At 53.1% G+C, this 20,638-nt stretch overlaps 2 protein-coding genes across 2 annotated transcripts; both read left to right on the top strand.

Moving 5' to 3' along the window:
* The first annotated feature begins 1,127 nt into the window (after positions 1 to 1,127).
* LOC119846764 (histone H4 transcription factor) lies at positions 1,128 to 9,954 on the top strand. Its single transcript, XM_038380832.2, has 10 exons — positions 1,128 to 1,421; positions 1,979 to 2,158; positions 2,888 to 3,114; positions 3,515 to 3,626; positions 4,497 to 4,649; positions 5,480 to 5,557; positions 5,660 to 5,780; positions 5,976 to 6,114; positions 7,533 to 7,657; positions 8,434 to 9,954. The coding sequence occupies exons 2-10, from the start codon at positions 1,996 to 1,998 to the stop codon at positions 8,954 to 8,956; spliced, it is 1,641 nt and encodes a 546-aa protein (XP_038236760.1). The 5' UTR covers positions 1,128 to 1,421; positions 1,979 to 1,995; the 3' UTR covers positions 8,957 to 9,954.
* A 3,825-nt stretch (positions 9,955 to 13,779) lies between these two features.
* Positions 13,780 to 20,212, top strand: LOC119846760 (sushi, von Willebrand factor type A, EGF and pentraxin domain-containing protein 1-like). The gene is made up of 5 exons (XM_038380817.2): positions 13,780 to 14,032; positions 15,717 to 15,851; positions 17,148 to 17,315; positions 17,895 to 18,098; positions 18,913 to 20,212. The coding sequence occupies exons 1-5, from the start codon at positions 13,960 to 13,962 to the stop codon at positions 18,924 to 18,926; spliced, it is 594 nt and encodes a 197-aa protein (XP_038236745.1). The 5' UTR covers positions 13,780 to 13,959; the 3' UTR covers positions 18,927 to 20,212.
* The last annotated feature ends 426 nt before the right edge of the window (positions 20,213 to 20,638 follow it).

The following is a 20,638-nucleotide window of genomic DNA, read 5'->3' as shown; positions in this document are numbered from 1 at the left end:
CAATTGGTAACTTATTCCAGTGTTTAACTATCCTTATAGTGAGAAAATTTTTCCTAATATTTAACCTTAATCCCTCTTGCAGCAGATTAAGCCCATTACTTTTTGTCCTACCTTTAGTGGACATGAAGATCAATTGATCACCATCCTCTTTGTAACAACCCTTTACTTAGTTGAAGACTGCTATTTGATCCTCCCTCGGTCTTCTTTTCTCAAAACTCAACATGCCCAGACTTTTTAACTTTCCTCAGAGATCAGGTTTTCTAAACCTTTTGTCATTTTAGTTGTTCTGCTCTGGACTCTCTCCAGTTTTTCCACCTCTTTCTTCAAGTGTTTTCTCCCTAACTAGATATGCATGTTTCAGAATAGCAGCCGTGTTAGTCTATATCTGCAAATAGAACAGCAGTACTTGTAGCACCTTAGAGACTAATGGATTTATTAGAGCATAAGCTTTCGTGAGCTACAGCTCACTTCGTCGGATGTTTCATTAAGTGATGAGTTTTGTGTGTGTTTGTAGTGAGTGCAGGTTTGTGTTTTTAGCGTATGTATGTTAATGTGGTGTGCAGAGCGTTTTGCAGCAGTGACAGCCCTAGGACTATAGGCCTAGAATGGCTAAGGGGTCATTGGCACAGTGGGGTCACTGATGTGAGTTTATATTGGGGTCAGAGACAGATCCGGTGGGCAGTCCACGCAGGGGTTGCCCCTCGTGCCGGCAGGGGCGATGGGGCTTGGTGCTGTAGGAGAAATGGCAACTGGTGGTTGATTCTCACCCCCAGCCACTTGACAGGTTGGTGTCCTCTGCCTCTGGCGACTGCTCTTACAGCCCTGACCCCGGCTGCTGGGAAGGTCAAAGGGCCACTGAAGCCGGAGTTCAGAAGGTCAAAGGTCAAGAGGCCACAGAGATGCCTGACTCCACCTCCCCTGATGCGCATGGCCCAGGGGTCAAGCGGCAGGGCTCACGGACGGGTCCTGGCCCACAGGGGTCAGAAGGTCACGGACAGACTGTAGTGGGTCAGAGTTCAAAGGTCAAATGAGAAGTGGCCGGAGCCACTGAGTTTTCCGACCTCTGCCGGGGTCAAAGGTCAAAACGGAGACGCAAACGTTGTCAGCCGCTCCCCCTTCCCAAAAGGGCCTCCACTGCTTATTTCCGCTTCCGGTGCCAGTCTCGGGCACTTCCGTGTAGACAGGCAGCCGGAACCTTAGTGTCCCGGCCTGGCGGGGGCCGTTTCCGGCCGAGGCCTTTCCGCCCGACTCCCCGCGCGGCATCCCCTCGCTGGGATTGGCTGCCGGGCTGGGAGGAGGCGCTGCCATTGGCTGCGGAGGCGACCGGCCTTTCGCTGGCTGCGCCCGCCCCCTCCCCCCCCCCCCCCCCCCGGCGGGCCCGGAACGGGGAAGCCGGCAGCCGCCGGCGCGAGGAGCCGCGGGTAACGAGGGATCGGGTCCTTCCCCGCCCCCTCCCGCGGACAGGCCTGGCCGAACCGGGGCCCCGCCGTCCCCAGGCCCCCCTCTCCTGGGGCTGGGGGAGCCGGGCCCCCCTGGGTCCGACCCGGCCATTGCCCCCTGCAGCGGGGGCAGCCCCTGCGCTGTGACCCGGGCGGCGGCGCTGGACCCTAGGGTTTGCGTCCACACGGCGCTCCTGGCGGCCCGCTGGGGAGGAGGGTGTTGGTGGGGGACGCTGGTGTCTCCCGTCTCTGGATTTTCCTGGCGCTCCTGCTTGCATCTTATTCCAGATGTGGATTGTCACAACCCCCCCCCCCCCGTGACTCCCCGGGGCTGGATCTGCAAAATACAACGTTGTGCTGCGGTTATTTGCCCCTCTGAGCTGACAGCAGCTATAGTTCTGGCCCCATAGTGCCATGACCGACGCTGCGTCTAGGAACCCCCCTGGCTTTGTAGAGGGTATCTTTCTTGGTGGCGGTGTTTTTCTGGGTGACTGAATAGCATGACAAACATTTTGTGTCTTTGTAACACCATCTCTCAGTGCCTAAAGGTCAGACCATGCCTCCTGGGAAGGCCGGCAATAAGGAAAAGCTGGTGCTCCAGTGTGAGTGGGAGATGTGCGCCTATGTGGCTTCTAAGATGGAGGAGTTTTGTGATCATGTGTCGGAGCATTTGCAGCTGCATCTTCGTGGGGAACATAGGGATGAGATGAACCCTCTTGGTAAGGGACACTGAGTGCAATTAAAAACTATAACTAAAATTGGACTCTTGGGTTGGAAGAGCCATCAGGTGGGTCATCAAGCTCCCTTCATTATTCTGAACCACCCCGGTAGACATGGAGAAATTTCAATAGTGAATTTCCTAGTGAGGGTGATGCCATAGTGTCCACTGGAGATAACGTGTTCTGCGTTCTGGTAAGAAAATAAACTTTCCAGCGGATCTAGTGCACTCTGCTGTCAGTTAACCTATAAACCCTTAAATCGCAATCCTCTTCATTATGTGACTTCAGTTAAATCTATGCTGGACTTTTCAATGAGATGCTTAGCAGCATTAACTAATATATATTTTTAAAGGGTGATGCATAATCTAACATTCTGAGCACTGGACTGGGATCTGTGAACACCTGAGTATTAACAGAGCTAAGGAGATTTATTTTTATTTTTGTAAATAGTTGATGTTTATATTGACTGTCTTGAGTGCAAGGTCTTGGTCGCCTTTGTAGTGGATCATAAGTCAGAGGCTTAGCCTTCTAGAACAGGGTCCAGAACTGAACAAGTAGGAAGATGAGATTTCTTTTCTCACCATAAGTAGGTGGTCCCACCAGTTGCAGGGAGGGAAAGCTATGAAGAAAGCTTGCATCTTCTCTTGCTCATGGGGACTTAAGCTTTAGTAGGGAGACAGTTACTGACAAATCTGTAGAAAGTGAATGTGTTTCCTCTTTGTGTTGCAGAAGAATACACCTGTCTGTGGCAGGAATGTGGCTTCTGCTCCCCAGAGAGCTCTGCAGACCTGGTCCGCCATGTTTACTTCCACTGTTACCACACTAAGCTGAAGCAGTGGGGGCTGCAGGCCTTGCAGAGCCAGTCAGATGTGACCCACTGTCAGTTGGACTTCCAGAGCCGCAACATCATCCCTGAGATCCAGGAAAACTTCTTGTGTCTGTGGGAGTACTGTGAGGTGAGAGGAACAGGGAGGGGATCAGCCCTCCTAAATCCTGTCTATGGGTGTGCAGTCAGGTGGGAGCAGGAGAAAAGGGGGGCTTATTCTCACACACTGTCAGCAAATCTCCCAGTTCCCAAGCATTCAATCTGGTGTAACCCTTGAGAACTCAGCCCAGTTCAGGTGGGGGTACTGACAGGGCCTTACATGGTCCAAGCCAACAAAATCTTGATTCTAGGGTAGGGAGATGATCTCAGCATTACGAGCACTGCAACCATTTTGGATGCCCGGATTGTGCTTTTCTGTTTTTTTCCCCAAGGGAGAGGAGGGAAGAAGCTCTGTCAAAGTTGAGCTGTACCAGAACTGCTAGTATGCATGTGCTGACCAATATTCTTGTGTCTTTGTCTCCCCGCAACAGAGATCTTTTGATAACCCTGAATGGTTCTACCGGCATGTGGAGGATCACAGCTTCTGTTCAGAATACAAGGCAGCTGGGAAGGAGAACCATGTGGTCTTTTGTGGCTGGAAAGGTATTTGATTTTATTTATGTTACAGTAGCACTTAAGAACCCAGGTCATGGACCAGGACCTCGTTGTGCTTGGTGCTGTACAAACACGGAACAAAACACAGTCCCTGCACATGTGAGAACTTGAAAGCTCTCCTGGGGCGAGGCTGGGGAGCAGCTGACAAACGACAAGGCTTTGCACTTCGGTAGCTCCTTTCCACTTAGGCTCTCAAAGGGCTCTCCATTTCCCCACTGGATGGCTCCAGAAACCAAAATGCAGTGTCAGTTTGCTGGGGTGCCTATGGTATATCAATGTAAGAGTGAGGAATGTAACCTGGGACTCTTGCTTCTTAGTCCCCAGTCCTTTTGATTTAGACTGCTCTCCTCCCTTTGCTAAGGGGCTCTCGGTCCCTGGAGTGTAAAACTGCCCAAGAACTTCCCAACCCCAGTCAGGGAACTGACTGGAACCTGCCCACCATAGGTGGACTCAATACCCGGTGATTCCAGTTGAGGCATTTAATAGACGATATCAAGGTCTCTGAACTTTCCCTTGCCACTGAACAGAACAGCAAGGGGGAAGTGCTGGTTTAACTGTAACAATAACTGCTGTCTTTCGTGTGGACGCGATCATCTCAGCTGCTCATGTGTGCCGTGGAATGACGGATCTATGCTGTCTGTTGGCCTGTATCCAATCTTCTGCATATCTGCAGCATGCTTGGCCTCGCTCTCCGATGGGGGCAGCATTAACCTCCCACCCAGCAGAACAGCAAGTTCAAAGCTCCCCGTGGTTTGGGGCTGTGAAGTTCAAGGCGTTTTTCTGTGCTACTGAAAGTGTCTTGGAGCTGCCCGGTCCTTTGCCAAGGAGCTAACTGATATCTCTGCCTCTTACGCTCAGACTGTGACTGCACCTTCAAAGGGCGCTGTAAGCTGCGGGAACATCTGCGCAGCCACACACAGGAGAAGGTAGTGGCCTGTCCTACCTGTGGCGGGATGTTCTCCAACAACACCAAGTTCTTTGACCACATCCGCCGGCAGACCGCACTGGATCGTAAGTACCTGAATGGGGGTGGAGTTGTCCCTGATCTACCCTGTTGCTTCTAGCTGGGTCATTTGATTTGTCAGCAGCTATCTCTGTTCTAGGAGCAAGGCATTAGCAGGGCACGACCACTGTGAATGGTGGCACCGATTGGCTCTCAGGCTCACCAGAGAGACCAGTGGCTTGAATAGGCCATTGAGACTGAATTCCCCTCTCAGGGAAGGGTGGGGCAGCACGGGAGAGATTTGTCTTGCAGTATCCAGTGCCATTCTTGCTCTGTGGACATGGGACTAAAGTCTCGGGCTGGCAGTCAGGCCCTTCTGCCAGTGCTACATTCATTTAAAATCTCCTTGCGCTCCTTTGTGCCATACTGGGTGCTGGAGTCAGTACTGTGCTGTGCATTCTCCCCTTCAGGCTGGGCCTGTAGCTAAAAGAGAAAGGTGTTTCTGGTCTACCCATAGCTCCCTGCAGGGGCCCTGTCTACATTTCCAGCTCTCTCTGTATGTCCCCAGCTCCAATGCATCTCATAACTGGTTAGACTTGTTTTGTGACCGTCCTTTAAGGCAGTAGAATTTCTTCTGGGGTTGCTTCCTGAGTCATGCAGTGGTAGCACTGGGAGGACTGTGTTCATTGGAAGGCAAGATACTGGCTCTCTAGCCAGGGGCAGTGTCCACAGTGGCTGTGAATGAGGCGAAAGGGCTCCTGGCTCTGATATAACTAATTCTCTTCCTCCTGTGTGTTGCTATCTGTGCTATATTCTCTCTGCTTTGTTCTTTCTGTCCTTTCCCCTCCCCCTTTGTGCACTCTCTTCTCTCTCCCCCCATCTTTCCCCACTGTTACAGAGCAGAGGTTTCAGTGCTCCCACTGCTCCAAGAGGTTTGCTACCGAGAGGCTGCTGCGTGATCACATGAGGAACCATGGTGAGTAAAGGCCCTTCTCTCTCTTCCAGCCGTCGCTCTGGCAAGTGCGTTCCCTCTCCCCACTCCATGGTGATGGGCTTCCCTCTCGTTTCTCTCGAGCAGTAAACCACTACAAGTGCCCCTTGTGCGACATGACCTGCCCACTACCCTCCTCTCTGCGCAATCACATCCGCTTCCGGCACAGCGAGGAGCGGCCTTTCAAGTGTGACTACTGTGACTACAGGTGGGGTCCCTGTGATTGTACTTCCCTAGGGTGGAGTGGGTCTGGGGTTCAGAGGTGTGGCCTAGGTCTGTGTGGGGTGAAGGGAGGGCGGCTGGGCTGTCAGGGGCTGGGAGAGAAGCACTGATGGGCCGGGAAGGAGAATAGGGTAGGGGTCACTCACACATTTGGCTTCATTCCCACGTTCTTTCCTTTCAGCTGTAAAAATCTCATTGACTTGAGGAAGCACCTGGACACTCACAGCAAAGAGCCAGCCTATCGCTGCGAGTTCGAAGCCTGCAGCTTCACTGCGCGCTCCCTCTGCTCCATCAAGCTGCACTACAGGAAAGTCCACGAGGTGGGGAGGGAACCAGGGGATCTGCTGCTGTTCCCACTGTTTATATTGCAATAATGTTGAGAAGCTCCAAGCAAGGTCGCGGTCCAGTGTGCTAGGTGCTGCACATACATGTCATGAGAGATGAGCTCTACACTGAAGAGCTTGCAATCTAGATAATGATAAAAACTGAAAGGAAGGGAATGCTGTCCTCCCCGCTAGACAGTTGGGGGCAGTGAGTCACAGAGAGACCAGTTTACTTGTCCAAGGTCATACAGGGAGTTTGGCAGAGCTGGGATTTGAATCCACATCTCCTGACTTCCACCAGACCGTTCTTCCTCCCAAACCCGCCCTAGCCCTCTAAATAACCATAAAGCCCTAATGGAAATTTCAGCTTCATTTTCCTCACCCACCCATGAACAATCCATGGTCACGCTTGATATCCATCAGCTCTGGGAGGAATTGACTCTTCTGTCCTTCCTGTTCCTCTCTCCACCTGCTACAGTGCTAATGGCTAAATGGTTTGGATGAGACAACACAAGTTATCTGGGGAGGGTGGATCTCTCATGACTTTCCTCCTGGCTGTCTGGTCTCTTTTGATCTCTGCTCTCTGGCTGGGAACAGGGAGTTGCTCCCCCTTCCAATGCAGGGTTGAGGGCAGGAAGAGCAGCAGTTCTTAAGTAGCAAAGATGTACTGAACAGTAGGTGAGTCCTGGCAAGCTAGTAGCGGGTCCCTGCATTGAAGACACTAAAGACGCAGAGAACACTAACGCATATACACCCAGTAATTCGGGCTATGTGGCGTGGTAACATGTTTGCCTAGCATCTTACCTGCTTTTTCTTGTGGCTATAAATGGTGGCTCATGGGGTTTGAGTGGGAGTTCTCCATTCTTGGACACTATCCACTAACCTGACAATTATGCTAATTTTATGAGCCGTAAATTTGTATCTCCTTCTGGCTAATACCTTGGGAGCACTGGTTGGGGTCCGCCTGCCCCTGTTCGTCCCTGCATGGCTGACTGCGTGTGTTCTGCTGCTACTCTCTGGCATGGGGCAAGCATTTTAATACCTGTATTTCTACAGACATGGGTATGGCTCCAGTACTTAGCCCTGCCTCGGTGCAGGGGACAGGACTAAATGATCTACTGAGGTCCCTTCCCGTCTGACATTTCTGATTCTGTGGCTGCTTTGCAAAGCAGTCCCAAACAACTAGCAGCCGGGGCCCAGGACCTCATAGGTAATGAGATTCCCTCCATCCCGTGGATTGGAAATGCCAAGCCCATCAGAAGTGTTACCAGTCCTCCACTCCTTTGCCATAATGATGCTTGCTATAAAACTTGTAGGATGTTTGTTCCTCTTGGAAAGCCTGGCTTCCCCCAAGGCAGCTTGGGTTTGAATCCCATGACATTTACATCCTTCCTTCCTTCTCGCTCCCTCCCCAGGGTGACTCGGAACCCCGGTACAAGTGCCACATCTGTGACAAGTGCTTCACGCGTGGGAACAACCTCACCGTGCACCTAAGGAAGAAACACCAGTTCAAGTGGCCCTCGGGCCATCCTCGCTTCAGGTACTGGACCTCCAACCTCTCCTGTGTGCAAAGCTCACTACCTCTCTCAAGCCACAGGGGGCAGTAGGGGACAGTCATGCGGAGGTGGAGGGCCTTGCTCCTAGGTTCTCGGATACTATGGTGACGGGCGCCGTATCAGTACCTAGACAGCAGCCTCCAGTGGCAGATCAGAGACGAGGGCTGCTGGGCAGCAGCCACACTAATGCGGCTGGATCTACTGGGATGCTTGTGGAATTTGCAGGCTCAGGCTGCAGCCAGATCCAGCTCTCTTCAGCCTGAGAGAGTCACCCCAGTCTAAGCCCAATCAGGTTTTGAGGATGCCTTATCCGGTGTAATCTCCAGCAAGCCGCAGTCTCCCCCAGACGTTCCAGGGCTTAAAAGGGTGAGGAAGCAAAGGAGGGCTCTCAGATTTGCCCATGGAAACTGGAGAGGACAAAGAAACCAAACCTGGCCTGAGTGGAGATGTAAATCCTCTATCTGGCGTGTGGCTGCTGACTGTTAGGGGCTGGGGATGAAAGGATTTACCCTCCCTGACAACGCCTCCCCACTGCACTGCCTGTTAACATGCTGTGTGTTGGGATGTCTGCCCCATAGGAATATCAGTGCTGCAAAATAACCTCCTTGGGGTGGCAACTGCCACTGATCGCCACCTAGCCTGGCATTGGGTATGCTAATGTGCTGGGCAGCACTCCAAGCAGTCAGTCCTCCCTCGGTAACTGCACAAGGCATCTGCCTTCCAGCCCCGTTCTAACCCTCCCTCTCTCTGGCCTGCCCAGGTACAAGGAACACGAAGACGGCTACATGCGGCTGCAGCTAGTGCGCTACGAAAGCGTGGAGCTGACTGAGCAACTGCTGAAGGACCGGGAGAAGCAGGGCGAGTTGCTGGATGGCACGGCGGAGTGCGTGATGCTGACAGAGGGTGAGGGCAACTTGCAGGGGATCATCCTGGAGCCACCGGCAGAGGCCTCCCTGGAGGAGGCCAATGACATGGAATCACAGGTGGCCCCACTGCCACCACCGGCCTATGCTGCTGCCAACCCTGACCCAGCTCAGCAAAGCACCTTCCCGAGGGCTGAGGCCTCGCCAGACCGAGAGCCCAGTGCCCCGCTTGGCCCCATCATCCGTGTGGTGAACAGGACCAATGAACGTGGGGAGAACGAGACAGTGTACTACGTCATGGCCAACGCACCCTCAGAGGAGCAGGCAGCGGTGCCCGGCGGCCTGGCCGGGGAGCCGGAGGAGAACGTCATGGACCGCCTACAGAAGACAGCTGAGGAGCTGGGGATACAGATTATGTGAGGTGCCAGCGCTGCCTCCCTGCACTTTCGCTTCAAGAAATTCAGGTGTCTCTCCTGCTTGGGAGAGCAGGGATGGAATCACAAACACTCTCCATCACCCCGCTGGGGTCCCTCCTCGTCCTTGGTGCTGCCTGCGGGAATGTTCTGAACATGTCCCCACCCAGCCTCAGCTGTCTCCCTTTGCCCTCCTGTCACTGAGGAGCAACTTCGCTGTGCTGGGTGACCTGATGGAGGAAAACTCTGGTCAGCGCCCAGTGGGTGAGAGGGATCGAGCTCCCTTCCACCAGCCTAGGAAAGGAAGGTGGCAGTCGATGCTGGGAGCAGCCTTAGATATTCTCATGGCAGTAAAGGGGATTCGAGCTGGGAGGAAGATGGGAAATAGTCTCTCAGCACAAACGCTTAGTGACTTCAGTGCTCTCCATCCCATGGGGAGAGGTTTGGGCTGTGTCCCCCCCCCACACCCCAAAGGTCCCTGGCAGATGGGTCAGACTCCTGCTGCTAAGAGTCTCAGTCCCTGTGCTTGCTGAGAGCCCCGTGCTCAGCCAGAATGTCCACTCCTTTGGAGCTGCAGGTGGATTAGCTTACCTCCTGAGATGCTGTTTGGCCTTAAACAGGCTCTTTCTGTCCAGTTTCTCGTTGCCCTCGGATGAACAAGACACCCTGACCCTGTCTCAGACATGTCGGAGCGTCCACTTTCTAGCTTGCTCAAACAGATCACTTATCAGTATTTGCATTGACATTGCCCCGTCACCGCGTTGATCTGAGTGGGGGACAGCCGAAGGGTCCATTTGTTCCTTTGCAGGTTTCTGCTCCCCTATGCACTGGTGGGGAGCAGGTGTAAGCTGGGGGTGCCCTTCTCAACACTTGGGGATCTTTGTGCTGACTTCGTCCTCCCCTCGGGTTCTTGCTCAGGGCTTTCCCCACACTGGGGCCTGGGCTCCTGGCTGTGCAAAGTAAGTGCTTTTATAATAAAAATAAATAAAAGCCCTGTGTTCCAGGTCGGGTTGCAAGTGTGTGGTGTTTGCTGTGGCCCTGTCAATGTGGCTCTCACGTCCCCTAATGCAGGGATGAGACCAAGCAGTTAGCGATTTTCGTGACCGTATCCTTGTAATATCTAGGGTGCCGGTGACATTTGAGTCTTCCCACATCTCTGTGGCATGTCCAGTGATACAGAGCCATCTTCATGCGGCTGGAATCCCCAGCTTCGTCATAGGAGCGTCTACCTTTGCTCTGTGCCTCCCGTAGTTTTCCACACACACACACTGTCTCATCAGATTGGATATAGCACTCCCCCAACCTTCTTCCCTGCACATGGACTACTCCGCCATTCCCATTGACCCAGAAACCTTTCCTTGCTTTAACATAAGGATCACTGTCGACTTGCAAGCAAGTCTTTACCACGGGACCAAGCTGTGCTAGCTGGCCTCTTTTTCTCTCCTGGGATCCCAAGGGATCTCAGTTCTAAACTTTGGTTTGTAGATTTGGGACACAACTCTACAACCCTCCTGCCCTCCAAGTCATCATTAGATGTATTTGCAATACCCTCATCAATGATGTGTTGCCATACCATGCTTGTTAGGAGGTCTCTGTCTTGGCTAACCTCCAGCATGGGTAATTATGGTCTCCCGAGCCACTAATCCTCCTGGCCGTTTGAGCAGAGGACACAGTTCTCATCTTCCTTTTCTGAGCCATTATATCGCAGTGTTATGAGGAATCAAATACTGCTGCGTTTCCTCCCATAGCTGGGCGCATTTCAGGGGCGGATAAAGTGAGGCCCACTTGAAAAGTTTGTTGTCACTGGATGAAGGGCACGAGCCAAACATGTTGGGGGCAGTTTTTAGGAGGTCCATTGCAGATTGCTATTGTCTAGTTTGGGTTGGTTCTGGTTGCTTGACAGCCTGACCCCATCCTATGTGGGATGTGGCAGGAACATGGCTGTAAAGTGCAGGTAAATAGGAAGCCCTGTCCCACCCTCGGACCGGTAGACGGGCTCTGGTGGTGATCAGTTCCCTGGGAGGTGCTGTGCTCTTTCTAATTCAGGAATAACCTTCCCTGCTCCACGCTGAGCCCTCGAATGGGGGCACCTGCTGCTCTCCCAGGACACTTGTAATCGCCTTAACCAGCGTATTATGGAGCTTGTCTTACTGGGGAGCTGCCTCCTGTTACTGAGGGTGCAGCAAAGACGGCCTCTGCCAGCTGCATCTGGGGCCATGGAAGATTCTGGTTTGTGCTGAAACCTGCCTGCCTGGCAGACTGACAAGGAGCCTGGAAGAGCTGAGAGCCCAGCTCAGGGCTTCTTGGCAGCCCAGATCCCTGGCTCTGGGACAGCCAGCCCGGCATGCTGTCATGGAGCTTGGGCTCCCATTGAGCTAGGTGGAAAACGATCATTCTGGCTTGTGGAGGATTTTGAAATTTGGGGGTTTCGTTTTGGAATCTCAGGATCTTTCACGAAGCAGGATTACCATTCTCTGCCCAGCTCTGACTCGCCTTCCCAGGCTGAGGGGCTGTCAGTGTGCACATCAGCACCACTTCAGTTAAAGCAGGGCAAACCCCTGTGTGGGGAGATCTTATTTCAGTGTAAGGGGGGCATTTTGGTTTTGTTTAAACATGGTTTGAATTGACTTCAGCTAAACTGCAGGAATCCTGGTTTAAACCCTAATAAGTGTCCACGTGGCCTTTGGCACTGGCTTAACTAGATGGTTTAAAATCGCAACTTAAGTTAAACTGGTGAAACTCTGCCCTTCTGCTCCGGGCCAGCCTGACTCAGGGCTTGGATGGGAGACCTCTAGGAAACCAATGTGATTTGGATACTCCTCCCACAAAGCAAGTGCCACACCTGGAGTCTCCGTCTTTTGGATAATGCACTTGTGCTCATTAAAACATCCCATGGTGCCATTGTACCTCCCTGCAGTTTCTACTGGATACAGAATTTTTCTTCACTTCCTGTCCTAAACTGAGTAAGGTGTTGCAGTGCCCTGCTGAGCCTGTAGTTCTGGCATGTTTGGTGGGGGATTTTCCAAGTAGTTCTTCCATTGGTTGCCATTAGGGATTTGCCAGTGGCAATAATGAGCCCTGAATGGAGGGACCCTGAAGGGAGTCGATTTTGTGCAGCAGGTGCACGGAAGTCGGGTATCTTGTTCTGCTTATGACTCCGGGAAACAATTACTGTGTGTAGGCTCAATGGACCATCTTCCAACAATGCAGTGGGGTTGTGGCCTCAGCAGCCACTGTGGTGTGGTGGCCGCTGCATTTCCCGTTCCCTGCTTGCGTAGTTCAGTAGAGCAAAAGCTACTGGAGCTCCAGGTTATTTCAATGGAGAAATCACTTTATGTTAAACCCTCAGCCATCTGCTCACTTTCTAATTACAAACCCACTAAGAGCATAATTCACAGTTGTGTCCTGAAAGCAGGAGGGGGTGGAGGGAAGCATCCAAAGGGATGTTCTCTCTTCAGAATGTAGAAGCTCACATTGGTTTCTCGTCCTTCAGATACTAAAGGTATGCCCATGCTATGGAGATTATACCAGCATCGCCCTATAACATAGACGCAGCCTATGTCACTGGAAGGAGTTTGCTTGTGTATGAACACCAGCTCTCTGAACGGCTAGCTGTGTCAATGGAAGCATACTTCCGTCCACATACCTGTGTCTACACTGGGGTTTTGTCGGCCTAGCTATGCTGGTCAGGCTTGGTTTCTTCACACGCCTGCCTGACGTACTTATGCTAATGTAACTTTTGAGTGCAGACCAGGCCTGAGTGAAAGTGGGGAGGTGGGAAGGAGAGTGAGTGTCTGTTGGACAAAGCGTTCCCAGTCAGAGGTGGGCAGGGAACACAACCCCTCTGGAAATAGTTCAGACAGTCGTGATCAAAATCCTCTAGTGCTTTGGAGGCCTGTGTCAAATGGGTTTCTCAGTCCGATTCCCCACAGACAGAGATCAACACTGTGTGCATGCACGCCCCTTCACAACTGACACCTAGCCTCTGCAGAGGGGACAAAGGCGTGAAGGGTCCCTGGACACTGTGTCCCACCCCAGAGGTGGAGTTCCAAGACTGGGGTGAAGCACGCTGTCAGGAGGAGTGGGGTAAGCTTGCCCCGCCCATGCTGTAATTGTGGTGTGGATGGTCGGAGGATTTCAGGGTTGCTCAGCTGGCTCTAAATTCCCTTGAGTGCTCATGCAGCGAGCTGCTCCTCATGGCCATCAAGAGCAGAACAGCACCTCCATAGAGGTTCAGCTCTCACATCCAGGCTGAGAGGGGACTGGACAGGGAGGCACCTGTGCATGTCCCAGAGGTCAAAGGCTAGTTTCCACCTTTCAGCTAGGTGAGTCCCATCTTGTATGCTTGGCATAACCTGGTTCTCATCAGTTGTACCAAGGATGCCTTCGCAGCAAGAGCATTCCAGGCAACAGAGCCTAGCTGGCACATTGTAGAACCAAATCTTTGCCAAAAGCTGCATTGAATTGGGATGTCTCTCGCCCATTTCCATGGCACTACTCTGGTCAAGGAGCTTGGGGCTCCACAGGTGAATATATGGGCAATGCTGCTGTCCGTGGAATGGACCAATAGAACCTAAGGTCAGGAAATACCGTAGGGCCCAGTCTGAAACTTCACTGGTGCTCCTCTGTGGGATTGTGGCCTCTGGGGTCTTTAATTGCTGCAGCCACAGCGTAGGCTAATCACTTTGTCAGAGGATTATCTGCAGGGAAGAGAGAATGGGGATTAAATGGAAGCCTCCTCCCCTAGCCACCCGACCTGTAAGGTGTCTCTGTCCTGAGCACATGGAAGCGAAGTTCCCCTCCGCCATGGGAAGGCTGGGTCGGGACAGAGCCAGATCCTGCTGGCAGCCAGCTCAGCCCGGCCAGCATCCCTAGGGTGAGGAGGAGATGAAAAAGCAAATACTATGTGTCTTTTGAAAGCTGGAGTCCAAGGCCAGTGGGAGAAGGACTGGAAACTTCAGAACAACTAAGGAGGGCAGTGTGTGGAGAGGGCACCAGAGTGGGCCTGCGATGAGCACCATGGAGCTGGGACTCCTCGTCTTAGTCACGCTGGCTGGGTTTGGCTCTGGCGAGGAGGAGGAAGGTAAGTAACGGGGCAGGAGGCATTGGCTACACACGGTATGGTGCCTGAGAGCCACTAGGGAGGGAGCTAGCCGTGTTGGGATCCAGCCAGCTCTGGTCAGTGTCCTTGCGGAGAAGAGCATCTTTGCTGTGGTCACAGGGCAGCAGCTCTGTGGTCCGTGAGGAGTGCCCAGCCCAGAGGCTGAGCTAGTCCTGCTGGGATCCACCAAGGAAAGGGGGGGTGGGGTGGCTGCTTGTGCTTTCTCAGATGCCCTCTTGGTGCTACAGGGCCATGGGCTGGCAATGCTCTAAGCAGACCCCACTCTTTGTGTCACAGCCTGTGCAGCAGGGCACAGTGGGAGGTCACCCTTTCTCCCATGCCACAAAGCTGATGGTGGCATCACACTGGGAAAGATCCTCCATTCATGCCCTGCCGGTTCTCCTCGTCAATCCCAAACTCCCCAGCATAGGTTCCGTCTGGCACCGAGTCACCCCTGCCTCTCGGGGGCAGAGGAGCTCCGTGCTCCTTTCTGTTTTGCTTCCCCGTCAAAGGAGAGGGCAGGAGTCACTTCTCCAAACGGCGTCTCATGCCAAGGTCCATCTTGTCTCCCTGGCATGCCCCGGGCTGGGTGGGAGGCTCTGGTGCTGATCTGGACCTGCTGGTGTTGGCCCTCTCGGCCAGGCCCCAATATCCCCGCCACTCACTGCTTCCAGACTCTTGCAGCGTTCTCAGGGTGCAACTTCACCAGCCCCACTTTGGTCCCATGTGCAGACAGGAAATGCGTGTGCCACCTGCAGAGAGTCCCTTGTTGGCAGCATCAGAAAAAAGCCGTTGGGAACGCCATGGCAGGGCTGAGACCTGTTGGCAGGATCAGTTTGAACTGCTATTGCCTGGGCTGCACCTCTCCAGAGGATAAAGAGGGGATGCCTGATCTCAGGCCTGTCACTCAGACATGCCATAAATGCCATGGGAGCCAGGACTCCTGGGTTCTATCCCAGCTCTGCCAATGAGTCTTCGTGGCTTTGGGCAAATCAATCCCTTTTTCTATGCCTCAGTGTCTCTCTCCCCACCCCCATACCTGCTTGCTCCTGGGGTGGTCCCCAAGAGGCTCCTCTGCATCCGTAAAGGTCCGTGAGACTGTGAAGGGCCACGGTAATACAGAACGCTACTTGGGGCCCTTAGAAAGACCTGTTGCAGAGTGACAGCTAGCAGGGCCCTGCTTGATCTCCCAGCTGGCTTGCCTGGGGCTGGGGGATGTCACGGCTCTGTCTGGAGCTCGGGTGCTGGACCCTAGCCCGGTTGGGTGAGCTTGAGCCATAACGGTCTCACTAAAAAAGAAAAGGAGTACTTGTGGCACCTTAGAGACTAACAAATTTATTTGAGCATAAGCTTTTGTGAGCTACAGCTCACTTCATCGGATGCATTCCTGCATCCTGTCACAGTGGCATTCTTAGTGTGCTCGCTTGAGCCTGGCTAATGTGAGCCTGTCTACTTGGCTGGGAGGCTCGCGCCAGCTGCAGTGTAGACACACCCTGGCAGGTTCAGTGCTGCTGCTGAGCCCTGGGGGAGTCTGGCCCAGCTGGGAAAGAGAATTTTGGGAGGTGAGGGTGGGAAACAGAATCGTGGGGGTGTCCTGGGACCTGGGAGAAGAGAGAGGTCCCAGCCCATCTCTCCCTGTTGTTCTGCCTTGATCGGTCCCCTCCAGGAAGCTTGGACACATACTGGTCCGGCACGGCCCCCATCTGCATGGGGGGCTGCAAAGGGAAACACAAGGAGCTGAAGAGGAGCCAGTGTGGGAATGGCAGCTGCTGCTGGCTGGGATACAAATCCTTCTGTCGAGGTACAGGGGTGCTGTGGGGAGAGCAAAGGAGAGGCTGAGCTTGATGTGCGAGGAACTGTGCAGGAACCTCACTGATCTCACCCCCAAATGCACTCGGACACTGGGGAAACAAGTCTGAATTCGGGGTGGGGGTGGGAGGCTGTCTCCAGTAGCAGCCCGGTGAATTTGTTTTGACAAATAGAAATTTGGCCGAAAACATGATTTTTTTTTTTGATGTGTCTGAAACTATTTGCAAATTTCGGTCGAACTCAATGAATAGCTACCATGGGGAAAAGCCCAGATTTGTTTTAAGTTGAAATGCTTTGATAAGAAGCGTTGTTTGTTTGTTTCAACGTGGCATTTGGTTCTCAAATACAGCCAATTTAAAAAAAAATTTAAAGGGGGGTAGGTGAAAATGTTAAAGGGTGAATTGAAATGAAATAATGCCATCAAATCAACCCAAAACATTTTGGTTGATTTGAAATTAATTGTTTTATTATTTGATGAGATATTTAAAAACAACAACAATGGTTTTGGTTCAATTCAAACCTGTTTGTTTTTTGTGTGTATGTGTATATATATTTGTGTGTGTGTGTGTGTGTGTGTGTGTACGGTTTTTATATACACACAACATATACATTCATCTCTCTATGTGTGACCCCAAAGGCCCTTTTTATCTCCATCAAAAACTGTCTTTGGCTTGGAGGATTTTGGGGGCATCTGGGGAGCGAGAATTATGGGGCATTTCCTGAGGGTCCCCTTGGCAAGGAATTACAGCAGCTTGGCATCACAAGGTGTTGCGGTTAATGCAACAAGTCTGTGTCCTGGTGCAGGCTTGGTGGTTGAAAGGGTATGGGCTGGGGGCTGATGCAACATCTTTGCATCCTCAGTTTCCCGGCATCCAGGAGATGGGCCAATGGATCCTCTCTGGGATCTGGAGCATTTACCTCCAGCCCCTGGCATCCTAGCATCCATTTAGGCTCCATGTCACATACCCAGAGCAGTTTACCGGCACTGCTATCATGCATCCAGGCTGTGGCAGATACACTGGCCATCACGGGTCCCAGGAGCTATATACCCTTGTCATCCATAGTATATGCTGTTGCCATCTCTTTGGGATCCAGACCCGCATGCCCCCCCCAAGGATCTGGTACTTACCCTTGGTATCTTTCTGGGGCAGTGGAATTATGCCAGCAGCCCTTGGCACCCCAATGATGCCAAGCATGTATCTCTCCGGTGCCCCTTTGGTCTCTGTGGGGGTGGTGATACCTTCAGACTTCCAACCTGCACCATCCACCGGGATCTTTCTCTTCCTAGTGAACTGCGGGCGGCCAGAGGCAGACTTCAATTCCATGGTCTATGGCAACGACTGGTGGGTGGGCTCTGTGGTACGCTACGGCTGCCGGCCCGGCTTCCTGCTGGTGGGGGACCCGGCCAGTGCTTGCCAGTCCAATGGCCATTGGACACCTAAACCCACCTGCCTCCGTGAGTACTACGCCGTGCAGCACCAATGGGCAGTAAAATCGGTAGGATTGGGAGGAGCTAATGTTCCACCCTAGAGGTGGCTGCAACACAGTGGTGGCTGGAGTGTCCCTTATTTGCCAGTTTTCCACATGGGAGTCAGCATAGTCTGCAGGTCTGGCTGCACTGGGTGAGCTCCATTCAGACATCTCTGATGTGTGGCGGGGAGGGGGCCAATGGAGGAAACACCTCTGTCCCCCACCCCTCTGCAGTCAGGAGCAGGGGGAGAGTGGGGTGTTGCTCTCCTATCCCAGCCTGGGGCTGCACCATCAGCTTCATCTTTCTCCCTTGGGGGTGTTCCAAGCTCTGAAGAATGTGCTGGGTCTGCCCGGCTTGGGGACCTGCGCGCTAAAAGGCTGCAGGGCTGGTTATTGGAACCTGGGGTGCTGGTGCCGTCGGCAGCCTGATGCCTCATCAGCCCTGAGAGACCAGCCCCACTGCTCTGATAACCATGGCCCAGCCTCATGCTAATAACTCCCGCGCTCTGTTCTCAGTGCCTCCCCCCAGCCCCTGGGTAACAGGGCTGCTGTCTCTCCCCAGCAGGGATATGCCTGCGGGGCCGGATTGAGATTAACGAGCGGGACATTGATGGCAGCTGCTCCTCCACCTGCATGGACAAGGCTCACCTCGGGGCCTTCCTCAACCAAGGCTGCATCAAGATCTCCAACTGCGTCACCAAGCAGTGGGGCTGGACCCGCTGGTTCGCGCGATGCGACTTCTGCGAGTGCGACTGCTACGTCCCCTGCTGTAAGTGACCCCACCCCGTCCAGAGGGAGCCGCCTCCCCAGCCAACCTGATGGGACTTCCCTGCTGCTCCCATCCTATTGCAACACAATCGCTGCCCTGTGCTGGGTGGAATGTATTGGACCTGCTCTCCTGTCGTGTGTGGTCATGTCACCCCCCTAGTGGCTACTCCCCATAGAGTAAAAGCCCTAAAGTGCTGCTGCTGATGGAGATTCTCCTTTCGCTGTAGTAGTCAACCCTGGTGTTCTTTGGTCCTAAAGGTCCTGGGTTTTTTGCCGGACACTGCACGTGTGTGGTTTGGCTGGTCTGCTTGTGATCACAGGATTAGTCAAGTTTCTTTCTTCGCTCTTGTCCTAAACTCTGGTGCATTGTTGGTGCAGGCTGCTATCAGTTGCCAGGTTCCACCCCAGAGAGGCATGCCTTTTCCAGAGCGCCCCTGACGGCAATATCTAGGTAATCTGATCCCAGTATGGAAAGGGCTACTGTCTGCCCATTTTGTGCCTTGCATCATGCAGAATGACTCTGCTGGCTGCGCTGGGGTTACTCCCCGAATGGCGCTAGCTGAGCCAAGAGCGAGGAAACTGGCAACTTTGTTTTGCAGTTGGCTCCATGATCAGAGCAGGAAAGTGAGTTTCGCTCTGCTACTCTTCACTGGCCCATGGAGCCGAGGGGAAGCAAGTAGCAGAAGCTAGTTGCATGCCAGTCCAAATGCGCTCGCATGGCACCCTTGACTTGGCGTGGGGCACGTGGGAGGGGGAGGGTCAGGATAATCTAACCTCAAACAGATGCCCATTGTCTGAACGTGTTCTCATTACAGCTTCCTCTGGGTAGAGATCTGGGGCGGATGAATTCGTGGGGACCTGTTCTGCTGTGAAGGGGAGCTCCGTCCCAGGAGGGGCAGCAGCCAGCCTGATGCTCCCTGCACAGTAGGCTACTGTATGTGCCTCTCCCCGTCGGGCCAAACTCCTCCATCCATCTGTTCCCATCGCGGCCTTGGCACGATGCTGGCAGTGTGCTCGCGGAAGTGCATGGTTGTGTGTGTCTCCTGGGCTGGAACCGTTATGCCAGTCTGCCTTGTTGGGGTGCAGCATCTACAGAGGAAAGGACTGCCTCCCCCATAACTTAACCCTTTGCACCCTGCTTTGTTCCAAACAAGCACATGGGGGATGGGTATATACAGTCATCTTCCTGTTCTGCAGGGGGTTACGCTGGAGCCAGGGACCAGTGTTCCAAAGAACAGGAATGGGAGCCAAGGACTCCAGACTTGCCCTCTTCTGCGACCTTGGGCAAAGGACAACACCAATCTCTGCCTCAGTTTTCCTATGCTTAATGGGGATGAATAATACCCACCGCTGGGTGTGGGGGCATGCGGGGATTCGCTGTCCCTAACACCTTTTGAATGAGGAACATCATTATCTCAGTGCTGCAGATTGCTACAGCCTCCCCCGTTGCCTCTTGCTCAGAGCTGGAGTCTGCATGGACAGATTCCATTGGCAGCAGGTGCAGTGAACCAAATGAGCTGGTCAAAAGGGACTGCCCCTCCCTCCCACCTGCGTGCCTGCCCTGGTGAGTCCCAATCCCTATCAAGGCAGAGGGGCACGAGCAGAGAGGAGCGGGGAGCAGAGGCCTTCAGCCTAAAGGAGCTTTAGTCGGGGCAAACTGTGAAGAACTGAATAGTTCTGCAAGTACCATCTTTAGCAGGGGACATGCACCACCCACAGCAAGAGGAGAGAGGGAGCAGCTGTTCTACGTGGGGGGAGAGGGTTGCTCCTGCCCTAATGTGGGATTAGGCACCAGTTTCCTCTTCTGATGCAGGGGGATGGACGGCAGTTGAAGGGAATCCCCTTCCTTGCCTGCTTTTCTGTGATGCCATGCTACTCCCTGGCACTCAGCAGCCTCTGTCAAATGCTCTCCCTCACCTAGCAGGTGGGGAGGGTCTGTGGGACACAAAGGCCTCAGCCAGTGGTGGTCTCCCTCCTGGCCAGGTATGGGGTAGGCATGGGGAAGGTGAGGATTAAACGCTGGGTATGGTGAATACCGCTCCTGCCCTAGGGGCGTTGTCTCTGCTCCTGGCTCCAAGCCTGTGACCATCACTCCAATAAATCTGTCTAGAGGTGACTGGTGTTTCAGTGTTATTGTAGGAGGCGTCTCCTCACCCTGTAGCTCCCGTCCACGCTCCACCCAGTTAAGTCCCTGTGTTCAGAAGCCCCATCTCTCCTCCAGTGCTGGGGGCAGAGCTGGTTGGGAAGTGGGGTTTTGTTCCCGTGAAACAGTCCCATGAAAAAAATGATAGTTTTCAACAAAAACTATCCAAGAAAAAAGGGTCAGTTTTAACTGAAAAACTAGCACTCCCCAATTGTTTGGGTTTTGACAAGTGCCAGTCCCAAAAAAATGGAGACAATTTTTTTTAGGTTGTGGCCAAAATTTTTTGGGTGCCAAAAAGTGAATGAGGTTTTGTTAAGTGAACAACTGAAAAAGATCATTGGAAAGCAATGTTTCTCCTGGAAATGATGCTTTTCTAACACTGTGTTCATTTTTATGAA

Source organism: Dermochelys coriacea, chromosome 22, assembly GCF_009764565.3.
Source record: "Dermochelys coriacea isolate rDerCor1 chromosome 22, rDerCor1.pri.v4, whole genome shotgun sequence".
Taxonomy (NCBI): Eukaryota; Metazoa; Chordata; order Testudines; family Dermochelyidae; genus Dermochelys; species Dermochelys coriacea.
Note: the sequence above shows the minus strand (reverse complement) of the source record. Positions and strands in the feature narration are given on the sequence as shown.